This window comes from Amborella trichopoda, chromosome 3, assembly GCF_054954075.1.
Source record: "Amborella trichopoda isolate Santa Cruz 75 chromosome 3, AtrichopodaSantaCruz75HAP2 v2.0, whole genome shotgun sequence".
Taxonomy (NCBI): Eukaryota; Viridiplantae; Streptophyta; class Magnoliopsida; order Amborellales; family Amborellaceae; genus Amborella; species Amborella trichopoda.
Genome location: NC_142338.1, coordinates 49938306 through 49951795, shown reverse-complemented (window position 1 = coordinate 49951795; position 13490 = coordinate 49938306). Strand labels below are relative to the sequence as shown.

Here is a 13490-nt window from a genome sequence, read left to right as displayed (position 1 = left end):
GGCTGAAACAAAGGCTTGGCAACCCAGAGGTACTAAACTACCAAGAGGCCATGAATTAATGAGGTCTTTACTCAAAACCACATATTGAACCAGTGTGCCTTTTTTTTCGATTTTAGATAGGTTTTTCTCCTCCTCCTTTGGTTTGATCGAATTCATGGCACTTATGGTGAAAACACTTGAAAATTTCTGTGGAGAACAATAGAAGATCACCTTTTTACGCCTGCAAATGGGGAGAGAATTACGGGAAAAAAAAGAAAAGAAATAACATTGGATTGAGGAAGAGAGACAGGAGGGTTTGGCATTTGGGATGAGAAGAGCAAATGAAGGTGTGGATCTAAATTAGACACAATCGGTCGGATCTGGATCGAGATTGACCCACACTGGATTTACAGCCTCGGATACTTTTTTAACCCCTAAAAAAAAAAAGGAGGGACTTTTGTGGGATTTACTAAGCCGGGATTTGCTGATCCTCTGCCATAAAAGTATTTATTACTTGTAATTATAATCGAAGTTAGAAGTGAATAATCAGGTGAAAGCCATGCCTTCCCTCATCTTTTTCTCCTTCCATTCCGAGCTTAAATAGCTAGGAGGTAGCATTAGAAGTCCTTGCCATATATTTATCCTCATACAAATTGATCACAACTTAAAAGAAATAGCTCAATACATTGAGTCGGAAAAGAGGTTGGGGTCGTGGTACCTCCACACCCTAATCACCACATTGTAGTTCTTAGATTTTCATTTCCAGTGGCTTTGCCCCACTAACACCTTAAGAAAAAACTAACTCCTAAACTATTTGAAAAAATGGGTAGAGACGTGTTTTTCCCACTGAACTATCCAAAAAAACAAAAATTCAATATATTGAGTAAAATACAAAGTAATCATTACATATCATTCTCTATCAAACCTCAACAATTAAGCCAGGATTTCTCAAAAACCATTAAGTGAAGTTTACAAAGAGACTACAGAATTCTAAGGAATTATACCATACGCCATTTTCTGGTATTACAAAATCCACCACAAGAGCATCTACCATCTATTCCAGTGACAAATGGTGGATATCAATAATATGGAATTCATGGGCTATTACAGCTGACCACAGTTGATCTCCACCATTCATTGGTAAAATTCACGAGGTCACAGATTGGGCTGAATGGGGTCAAGGGTGAGGAGGAACTTCCACCTCCACTGTGCCCTCTAACATCAAGACCACCGTCTTCATGGATGGCCTCAATGCGGGTTCTTCCTGAATACACCATACCCCCACCATGATCATCCTTTCCAGACTCTTCTTCTCCTCTCCAACCTGCAATTCGTTTGGAGCTATCAGTTTCTCCAAGCAACCATCTTGAAAGCATTTGTAAACCCAATCTGAAAGTATTAATTCATCCTCAGGGCCATCCACCATTAAGCCGTTTCTGCAACAAATGATCTCCAGTAGCATTGCACCATAGCTATACACGTCCACCTTAGCAGTGACGGGAACATTCCTGAACCATTCTGGTGCCACATACCCTCTAGTTCCTCGAGCACCCGTTGAGGTACTTGTTTGATCAGGCTCCAGAAGCTCTGCCAACTCAAAATTTGATATTTTAGCCGTTTGAAACTCATCCAAGAGTATATTTTGAGGCTTTATATCACAATGTATAATTTGGGTCACACACTCTTCGTGCAAGTATAGGAGTCCACGAGCGATGTCAAGAGCCATCTTTACTCTGCCCTCCCAATTGGGTCGCTTTTCTTCATTGAATAAGAGCTTTGCAAGAGATCCATTACTCATGAACTCATAGACTAAGAGCCTGTGAGAACCCTCGTCACAAAACCCAAATAATTGAACCAGGTTCTTGTGATGGGTTCGACCACTCACATTCATCTCGGTTCGAAACTCCTTCTCTCCTTCTTCTTCGAGTCTGTCCAGCTTCTTTACTGCAACTTCATCATCATTGCATAAACTCCCTTTGAATACTGTCCCAAATGTGCCTTTTTCTAGTGCTTCTGCAAAGCCCCTAGTGGCTTCATAAAGCTCGCCATAAGAAAAAGATCTCAAATTCACTTGTTTTTTCAGAGAACGGTTACTCGAAATCCTGTAGTACCTTCCCATTCTTGGTCGATAGGCAAGAAAACCAGAGAGTGCTAAAGAAAACACAAGACCACTTCCAAGTGCCAAGCTAATGGGGAACCACTTATTAAAAGGCCTATCTAGATCCCTCTCTTTAACTGAATCAGTTGAGTTTCCTGATAAGCAAGGAGGATGAGGAGGAGGATTTTCAGGCAAAATACTGGATGAACTATTAGTGGTCACCTTGTATGGAACCCTGAAGAAAGCCTTCACTGAATCAGAAGTTCTTTTTCCATATCTCAAAGGGGATTTCATTATAGCACACTTTTGAGAATCAAAGAGAGCAGCCATGCATGTGCAATTGTCAAGACAAGTCTCTTTGCAATCATCTTCAGTCACAATATCATTATGGTATTCAGGGCCTTCCCATATGATGTTTTCAATAGATTGGATGGTGAAATTATACTTTCCATTTTCACATTCCCCATCTGTGAAGCTCCTTGCACAATCGAGGAATGTTCTCTCAGGGCCAGGTGCACTAAAACCAGGAGCACATCTACAACTTGGGTATCTCAATTCCTTCAAAAAACAGTAGCTATTAACCCCACATATCCCCTTCACAGCACAAGACGCTTCAACAGCTGACCAAATGATAGATGAATTCAGGCTACCATTTTTTTCAAGGCCATGAGAATATAATTCAAGCTTTCCCTCAGAACTTAATGTCATCCTATACATCAAGCTTGAATCTTTGCTTTCTGAGATGTTTCTTGCAGAGTAACCAGAAGAATTCATGAGATATAAGTGGCCATCTGAGTCTAAATTCAGTGTTAAATTGTTACCTTGGCCATTGGTTCCAGTGGCCCAATAAGCATTATCAGCTGTATCATTGGTGTTTATCGGATAAAGCACCAGATTCCCATCTTTTTGCATTTTGAGCCTGAACTTACCAGAGGAGAAGATGGTATCAGAGTAAGAAGAGAGGAGCTCATAGCCATTTAATAGCCTTTGGCCACTCACGATAGTATCGGTCGGCATATCAAAGCTCTGCCATATAACTTGGGTGTGTCTGTAAAGAACAAAGTTGCCATTATCGAAAATTGCAGCTGAAGTTGCCGAAATTGAATTGTTTGTGATGGGTTTTTCTTGGATTCCTCTGTTTCTGAGTAAGAGTTGGCCACTGGTTAGAATGATGGAGGTTCCATTGCGACGAGGAGGATCATCTCGATTTGCAGTCCAAATCAGTGTTTTTTCAGGGGTTCTGGTCATCCAAACTCCTATCATGAAGTGTTGGGGATTACTGAGAGGGTAGAAACCAAAAGCAAAATTACCAGAAGGGGAGAGCCAGTAACTCTGATTGTTACCAGCTGGGGTTGTGGAGAGAGAAGAACCCAACCTAATTTTTCTGAATGGGTGAGTGGAAGGAGAAGGCATGCTTAGGATTTGAGTTGTTGAAGCCATGCCTGTACTTTGGAGAGAGGAGGATTGTGTTGAAGAGAGAGAAAGAATAAGCAACAATGAAAAAAGGAAAGAAAAAAGAAGAGGAAATGTGGCCATTGAGGAAACCATTAAAGACTCTGCAAATTTTTTGCAGTTGGTCTACTGGTTCGTTGGAGAAAGAAAGGGAGAGATGCGTTTAAAACGACAGATGAGTCCAGTACTATCGCAATTCTGGACGTCTTTTAGGGGGTAAAGGACTTTGGAAAGCACTTTCATGGAAAAAAACACAGGTCCAGCAAAACCGTGTGGAAAGGAAGAAAAGACCACAAAAAGGAAGTCGCTTGTTGTCGTAGAGTGGTGCAGCGCATTGACGAAGAATAAATTTTTCAATTTTCATTCCCACTCCCATTAAACTATTTGAAACAAGACCATTTGTTTTCCCACTGAATTACCTAAAAATAAAATAAAATCAAGAGATTATATTATATGATCATATAATAGCCACTGCTTAGAAATTATCTTGGAAGCATGTTTTAAATTTTAAAGTTGAATAGCTTTTGACCATATTTAGTTGATATAAATACCTAAATAATTTCTTAAACATGCATATTTCATATGATTTTTTTTACTACATGTATCTTACATATAAATATAAATAACATCGTAATATATTAGTAATATGGACATCTTGAGTTTTGTTGTTAATATCAACTCCCTTTGAAAGATTTAATAAATATTTCAGTTTTTTTTTTTTTAAGGTTATTTTAATTTTATAAATGAGGTCAGATTTTTTAAAATAATACAATTAGAATAATTTTATTTTAAAATAATAATTTTAATAAAATCTATTAATAATTTTTAAAAAATATTTCTAAGTATTTAATATAAATGTCAATATTTGTAATTTTTAAATAAAAGTTTGGCTTTCTGAAACACCCATAATTAAAATAATTTCATTGTGTGATCACAATTTAAAAGTCGGTTCTTTAATATTTGATTAATAATTCTAAACTACATTAAGATTATTATACTGTACATAAATTTTTAACCATCATTTGTAATTCACATAGAACCATATTTTAAATTAGAATTTAGCAAAGCTCATAATTAGAATTTTAAAAAATAGGTGCAAATAAATTATTAAAATAATTTTTTATCAATTTTTAGATTTGAAAATTCAAATTTTCACAAAATGGTGAGTGGATTAAAATATATAATAACTTATTGACAACATTTATAATTCCACCTTAATACAAAAATAGAGCTTGAAATTGTGAATTTAATTATATTAAAAAAATAATATTAAACTTCTTAAGGCCACTTAGAAACAAAAATTTATCTATTAAAATAACATTTGTAAAATCAACTTTGAGGGGTGATTCGATAAATTACATTTTAATTTATAATTATTTTTAGTTGAAGGAAATACATAGAATTATCCACATTTTTAATTATCCATCCATCACTTTGGGTGATAAAATAAAACGCGTTTTTTTTTTTGGGGGTAAATCAGTGAGGGAGAAGGCACTCTACCCCTTTTTCATTAATAAAGAAAAGTAGAAAAATTACATTGTACTATCTTACAGCCCTACAATAAGATAATTGCATCACATCATGAAGAAGATGAAGGTTAATAAAATCTAGAGGCCTAGAGTGCCAAATGGTGATTTCCGTAAAAATTGTAACATTTTTGGCAAGAGCATTAGCCACCATATTAGCCACACGGTAAACATGGCAAATGGACCATGAATGATTCTCAAGTCTAGACTTACAATTAGCATTTATGATATGAAGAACCCATGAAGCTTTACACCTGCCCTGTATGACCTGAACAAGTAAAGGATAATCACTCTCAATTTACAAGGGAAAGCATTCCATTTGAATAGCTAAATCAATACCGTCTTGTAAACCTCAAAATTTTGCATAATTATTGGAAGCAATTCCAAGAGGAACTGAGAAAACAGTATCAAAAGATCCATCATCCCGTCTCAAAAAAAAACGTGTTGTGTTAAACTATTTGATTTGTAAAATTACTTGATACAAATACATGATGCACTATAACTTGTATAATTCATGAATTATAATAAGTTTCCTAATTATCATATGATTTTGAACCCTCATGTCATCATTGACTGCATATATTTGACTATATTGATTTCCATTATTCTGACAAAATAAATTTTTCTTTATGCGTAAACTTTGGTATAAATTTAATTTTGTATGAATTAGTACTTTTATCAATTAAGTTACAACTATATCGGCATATGCACGTGCAAACTTGTGTATATCAAGATAAAGAGGGGAGGGAAATATAGATTTAAGGAGGGAAAACAAAAAGAACACGATTTCAGAGAGAGAATTGAAGTGCTCTTTTTAGAGAGAGAGAAAGTAAATATCTAAAATAGACATACCAGTGGGAATTTGGTAAGGGCTTTTCCATTCTTATATTTTTTTAGCATTATGATTTACTTGGCTTTAACACCATACGATAATAGTTTCTTATGTGTTATAATTTACTTGGCTTTTTCAAACTTATTCGATTCTTATAGTTTCTTGGCATTATAATTTACTTGGTTCTAACACTATACAACCGTATTTTAGAGTAGGTTACCATGTTTTATACATGTGGGATTCCCCTATCCGTAATATCAATTTGCGTGTATATTTATATATTATTTATTTAAAGAGTTATGCCATCATGAGACCCTCCTACACCTATGTGAGTAAAACTTCAAATGATCACCATTAAATTTTAACATAACTTTTTAGAAAAATTATTACATGGGTGTGGGACTTGGATAAATGGGTTTATTGATAACTTTTATAGAGATCAGTGTCAAAATTTAATAATAATCCTTTGGGGTCCTACTCATATGGGGGTGGGAGGATCTTATAGTATCATTACTCTTATTTAAATCATACTTTCTCAAAAAATTGTTGCCTTTAAACTCTATAATTAAACAATATATCTAGTTAAAATAAATTCTACACTCAAGTTAACTTCTTTGAATTAAATTTACACAAGTTTAGTGGATAGCAAAATATAGTGCCAATGCAAAAATGACACATTGCACTACTCTAATATTAATTAAAGGTAAATTTATAATTAGGGGTGGCAATGGACCTGGACTTGACCGGAGAACCGACGGGTATACCAAACACGGGTCCAGGTATGGATCCAACATTTTGACCCGTGGGTCAAGTCTGGGTCCAAAACCTGGACCCGACCACTATTCGGGTACGAGTCCGGGTCCTGTTGGACTGGACCCATATCTGACCTATACCCATAATTGTTGGAGATAAAATACTTCAAGCCCTATTTGTTTTGGTGTATTAAATATCATATAAAATTAGAATTAGTAGTCATCTTTAAGTATTAAATAACAAGTCAGATGAAATCTAATAGCAAGTGATTGTGACCTTGTTGCTAATAATATGGATATATGATAGTAAAGAAATGACAAAAAAAAAGAGCTCATAGTGATGGTGGCAATGGAACCAACCAGACTTGGGACCCAATGGGATAGACCCGAGAGCTGACGGGTACGGGTATGGGTCCAAGTTTTGGACTCGATAGGTTGGGTCTAAGTTTTGGAATACATTTGGGTCTGAGTTTGGGTCCGAGTCCAGCTGGACCCGACCCATTGCCACCCCTACTTACAATGCAGTCTAAAAAAGACCGCAATAAAGAAGTTTCTTTTTTCAACTTCTAATAAATCCAAACCACACATCCCTTTATACTCTATAATGAAACAACAAAACAAATTTAAATAAAATTTATCTACATTTATGTCAACTTCTTTAAATTGAGTTCCACACAAGTTGAGTGGGTAACACAACATAGTGCCACTGCGGCCATAAATAAAAATGATGCATTGTATTGCTTCAAGGAGTAATTTATTTAAGATTAATACTTCTTTACAAGAAATCAAGCATAAGTTATGCGGGTAATACAACATAGTTCTACTACAAAAAAGACACATTGCATTGTAGTTAAGATTAATATAAAAACACACATTTTAATAAAAATTAAAGCAAGTATATTAGCTATATACTATTGGGTGACTACTTCATGGATGTTGAAAGGTCATAAGTTACTTTAAAGGATTTTTTTGGTAATTTAATTTAAAGGATTTGAAACAATCCTCATGCATTTGTATGTATAAAAATGGATATTTAATAACATGGCCAATCCACAAAACATAGAATATGGTTACAGATAAAAAAAAACATGTTTACAAAGAGAAAAATAGATACGATGATATTGCAGTTGGAAAAAATGGATGTCATTATAGAGAGAGGAGTTAGACACAAAAAGGGTGTGGTTAGATATTAGGGACTTAGATAAATGACAAAGTCAAGATATTGTTAGAGAGAAAATACATGGTTACATAGTTGTTCAAGGTAGATTGAATTCAAATCACGTGCAAAGCACGAGCACTCTACTAGTGATGATAGAGTGACTCAGAAACAGAAGCCCCTATATAGACTAGTGTTATGCACGTAATCTGATTTAGTTATAATGGAATAAATTTTCATTTTGAAATAACATTTTCAAAAAGGCATTATTTGATTATTAAGTTGTTTTAATTGAAAAATAAAAATTAATTATATTCATGATAATTATTTTTGACAAATACTATTAATTAATATAAAATATAAAAGTTTCATTATTTATCACTAAATTGATATATTTATCACTATAGGATCAAAACATAATAAGTACTATTTAATTCATATACTGATAATTAATTGATAATGCTAAGTAATTATTTACCTGAAATTTCCCCTGCAAATCATAGAGAAAGAGGACATGAGAAAAAAAAAGCAAGATAGTGTGGACAGAGAGATAGAGAGAAAAAAATAGATATATAAAACACAATCTTCAGCTTCCGTGAGGGAAAGAGAGAGAGAGAGAGAGAATGGGAGACAACAAAAAATGGGAGGAGAGATTTAAAGAAAGAGAGAGATAACTAAAGCTATTTTTAATTATAAATATATATTATTACAAAATTAGATAATATGAGAATACATAAATATGTCATACGATAATATAATAAACTCATAATAAAAATACTCAACACTAAAGAAGAGAAAGCATGTATGTACTTACTTGTTCCTCTTGAAAGCTTTAGGAACCAATTTGTATCAGAAAATATTCAATATAAAGTAAATTTATGTAAACCAAATGAATATCCCAGTTCAAGTTAATATGAAACAATACATGCCTGATATATTCAGTCAGATCATCTAGTAAGCAGATAAAAGGAACCCAACCCATATATTATCAAATATCAAAAGCCAAACCAAACGAAAATCCAAGTTCAAGTTAATATGAAGTAGTACATGCTTGATATATATATGATTGAATCGTCTAGTAAGTTGATAAAAGAAACCCCGACCATATATGATTAAATACTAAAAGCGAAATCAACAATCAATGTCAAAAGAAACCAAATATTTCCACATAAGATCTAAAAATCTCTAATGACACATAACAGCACCATATCTCTACTTATATGGAAAAAATAAAGAATAAACATGCACTAATATATTTAAACTTAGAATAACCAACATTAAAGAACAAAATAAAAATAACAAATGATAACCAAATGGAACTAACATCTTCTAATGCTCCAAAGTTACATATAGAGAGGAAAGATAAATTACAAGGATGATATAAATAAAAGGTAACAAGAGAACAGAGAAATTATGACGATGATATAAAAAGAGGGAGAGAGTGGGTGAAACATTTTAGGAATGAGACAGATTTTAGAAAAGAGGGAGAGAGATATGGAGTGTTTGTTGGAGAGGAAAATACTTCCAAATTTTATGAGAGATTTAAGAAAATAGATGATAAAAAAAGAGGACGTGAGATAAATAATGTGTAGAGAGGGACGTGGGTGAGATAAAGAGAGAGAAAGAGAGATAGTGACAAAAAATGAAACTTCTTATCTCCCTCTCTAACACACCTCTCCTCCCTATGCAACTTTCTAACTTTCTATCTATCTTTTGCTCTTTATGAGTAATGAATAGATAAAGATATAATTTTCTAAAAAATCTCTTTAAATGATAAGCTATCTAATGCCTTCTATATTGCCCTAGAAAGATGGCATGTGATAGAAAGAGAGAACATGATATAATGTGAAGAGAGGGACATGAGAGAGTGTGAAGAGAGGGACATGAAAGAGAGAGTTAAAGAGATAAAAAGATATATATAAATTATAATATTCACCTTTTATATCTATCAAGAGGAAAAGAGAGAAAGAGGGGTATATATATATAGGGGAAAGAGGGAGAGACCAATATAGAGAGAGTTTATTGGAGAGGAAAATACTCACAAATATTGTTGGAGATGGAGAGAGAGAGAGGATGTGAGAGAGATAGAGAAGATAGTGTGGAGAGAGGGACGTGACAGATAAGAGGGAGAAAGAAAGTGTGGAGAGAGAGATAGTGAGATAAATGATTTTTATATTTTGAGGGAGATATTTAAGAAAATAAGAGAGTGAGAGAGAAATATGGTGATGGGAAGAGGGAGAGAGAATGGAGAGTGAGAGAGGGTATAGAGAGAGAAAAAGCGATATTTTAATAGATCCATCTTCACATAATATGAAGAGAGAATAAGACCAAATTTATAGGTATTTTTTTGATAGAAACAACTGTGAAATAGTTACTGAATATACAAAAATATAAAGATGTCAGTCTTTCTCATGATGTAAGGCATTCTATTGTTGTATAATTGAGATTTTTTAGTCTGAACTAAAGCCAAAATACTTCATTATTTATTCCATTGCTTATCTTTCATATTTTTAATATCATTCACTGAATTATTTTTACTTGTATTAGTAAATCTATTATTTACTTATAAGTAGTGCAAAAAAAGAAAACAATAAAGGAATTATTGTTTTTTTTAGTATTATTATAAAAGATAAAAATAAAGACAAAAAAGAAAAAACATAAAAAATAAGATAAACAATGAAGGAATTATCTTTTTCTTTTTTTGTAGTTACCAATATAAGTCTTAACTTTGTACCGTTTTTTTTATAGTAAAATATTATTAACTTATATAATTCTCATATTTTGTTGATTGTTTTAACCTATATAATAATTGTTTTATTAACCTATATAATTCACATTTTTTCTTAATAAATTTTTTTTTTTTTTTTAAGCATTTGATTTCTATTATTTTATGACCTACTCGAAATTCTTTTTAATTGTCTCGGTACTATATTATAAAACATTATTATTTTAAAAAAGTACGAATAATAAAAATGCTTAAACATGTCTCATACACCATAAAACATGATTATTATTCCATTTATAACTAGCATTTATGGTCAATAATTATTTGTATCTATGTATAAAGAGTACAATGAGAAAGCATATTAAGAGAAAAATCCAAAATCTAAAAAATAGAAAGCATCTAAGATTGATCAAGACTTCGTAAAAATAGTGAGACAATTCTAAAAAATATGGAAGCATTTAAGATAGAAAGTTAGATGGAGTGTATATGGAAATCGGGAGAAACATATATATAAAAATATGGAAGCATTTAAGATAGAAAGTTAGATGGAGTGTATATGGAAATCGAGAGAAACATATATATATATATATATATATATATATATATATATATATATATATATATATATATATATATATATGGTCAATGATTTCATGCAACCATTGTATAGCAATACGTGCAATAACCTTAAAAAACCTTCTTATGACCATTTGTTTGATCAAAAATTTGAAATATAGACTCTTTTCATTCTAATGAACAATCACAAAAAAAATGAAAACACAACGTAGAAAGTCTTTTTTTTGCTCAATTAACATAGACCGTTCATTTTGGTGAGATGCTTAAATCTAGATCTTAGAAGGATTTTTTCATTTCTAATATTTGAGGATGGCTTTATTATCATTAGATGAATAATGTTAAAAAATAAAAATAAAGATGATTTTGAGTTTATCAAGGCCAAGATCTTGAAATTGGTCTAGATTCATTTATGGAGGGGACTCATTTTGACCATCTAAGGTTCAAATTGAACTTTTTTTTTGGATTGATTGTTGAGATGAAAAGAGCGTGTGTACAATATTTAGGGTCATACAAATACCACAAACAATGTTTTCTAGAAGTGTCATTGCATTATACTATAATACAACCGTTGTATTGGATCATTGCTATATATACATATATATAGGAAAAGATGGGGATTAGCCCACTAGCTTGTATGAACATATGAGCCCAACATGCCAGATTGATTCTAGGCCGATCTGACAATCACATATGTCCGGTAGTATTTGAATTTTAGTTTTTTTTCTACAAATCCAAATCACTTAAAATGTTAGATGTGTATTCGTAAAAAATAGGTGAATATTTATAAAATATCGAACAAATATTTTATATGAAATAAATTGACCAAAATACCCTCAAAAAGATTTGGTGGTATTTTGGTTATTTTATTTTTCACGAATATTTTTTTTTTTTGTCAGATGCGCCTTAATAAGAAGAACATACATCTATAATTTCAAGTGATTTGGGTTTGTAGAAAAAAAAATTAAAATTCAAAAACTACATGACATCCATGATCGTCATATCAGCCCATATTGAATCTGAGCCTTTAGGCTCATATGTTCATTTGAGCTAGTGAGTTAATCTCATCTTTTTCATATATATATATATATATATATATAAGTTTGTTTAGAGTTAACAACCCCTCAAAATACAAAGGTTCAAGTTAGAAAGGGTTGTGATAGGTATATTTATCAAAACAATCATTATTTTTTTATTAAAAAATTATTTAAATAAGTAACTTTACCATTAAGCAAGAGCAAATTTGAAATTTTCATAAAAGTACAATGGCATTTTGGAAGTTAATTTTGTAACTTTATTTATAGAGTGCCCTTATCCTTTGGTTAAAAATTCAATTTTACCCCTTATGGAGATGACAAAAGTACCATTTGTCTTGCGGTAATATTTACAAAAGGGGTTGGTTTTAATAAGGTTGCAACCTTAAATAATCAAATTAAGGCGCACGTCCAAATTTTATTATAACATGTAATTTTGGTGTAAATTTTTTTTAGGATTATCTAAAAACATATTTTTATATCTAATTATAAAATTTTAAACTAAAAAAATAGTTAAAATCATGTAGATCTATAAACATGTGAAAATCTTGAAAACTGACGGTCTAGATAATGTGTTGCAAGATGCACTATATTTGGGACTCAAAATCTTTTTTTTTACCCATTCATACATCTAGATGCCGAGATAATCAATAATAAGGTCTTTCAACATTAAAACAACTTTTTCTGATGGATTTTTTAGATGCATCTGTAGTTCTACATTTTAAGGTTGGAACCTTATATCAACTTTTCCCTTTACAAAATTACCCCACAAACGTAATTTTTTTAAAAAATAGACTACAAAATTAATAAATCCACCCTTCATAACTTTATCTATCTTGAACCTTTGTAATTTGAAGGGTTGTAAAGTTTAGAATATCCTTATATATATATATATATATATATATATATATATATATATAATAATCTAATGCAACGATTATATAGTAGTATAATGCAACCACACCTCTAGAAAACCATATTTTTGGCATTTGTATGACCCCAAATTTTGCACACATATTCTCTTCATCCTCATAATCAATCCTACGAAGAAAAAAAATTCAATTTGCACCCTAGATATGGTAAAAATTAGTACCCATCCAACAATGAATCTCAACCATATATTTGGTGAATTTCAAGATCTAGTCCTTAACAAATTCAAAATCACTTTTTCTTTTTTAAAATTATTAATCTAATGATGATAACACTATACGAAAAACTTGGGAATAAAAAAATCCTTCTAAGGCCTATATCTAACAATTTCAATAAAATGGATGGCTTATATTAATTGGGCTGGAATGAAATCTTTCTAGAGTATTTTTTCAAAATTTTCCTTTTTGTGATTGTTCTTCAAAATGGAAAAACT

General features: G+C 31.8%; 1 protein-coding gene across 1 annotated transcript; it reads right to left on the bottom strand.

The window, feature by feature from the left end:
• Window positions 1-831: 831 nt before the first annotated feature.
• Window positions 832-3856, bottom strand: LOC18429121 (G-type lectin S-receptor-like serine/threonine-protein kinase LECRK1). Its single transcript, XM_006838413.4, has one exon. The coding sequence runs from the start codon at window positions 3623-3625 to the stop codon at window positions 1157-1159; it is 2469 nt and encodes an 822-aa protein (XP_006838476.3). The 5' UTR covers window positions 3626-3856; the 3' UTR covers window positions 832-1156.
• Window positions 3857-13490: the final 9634 nt, after the last annotated feature.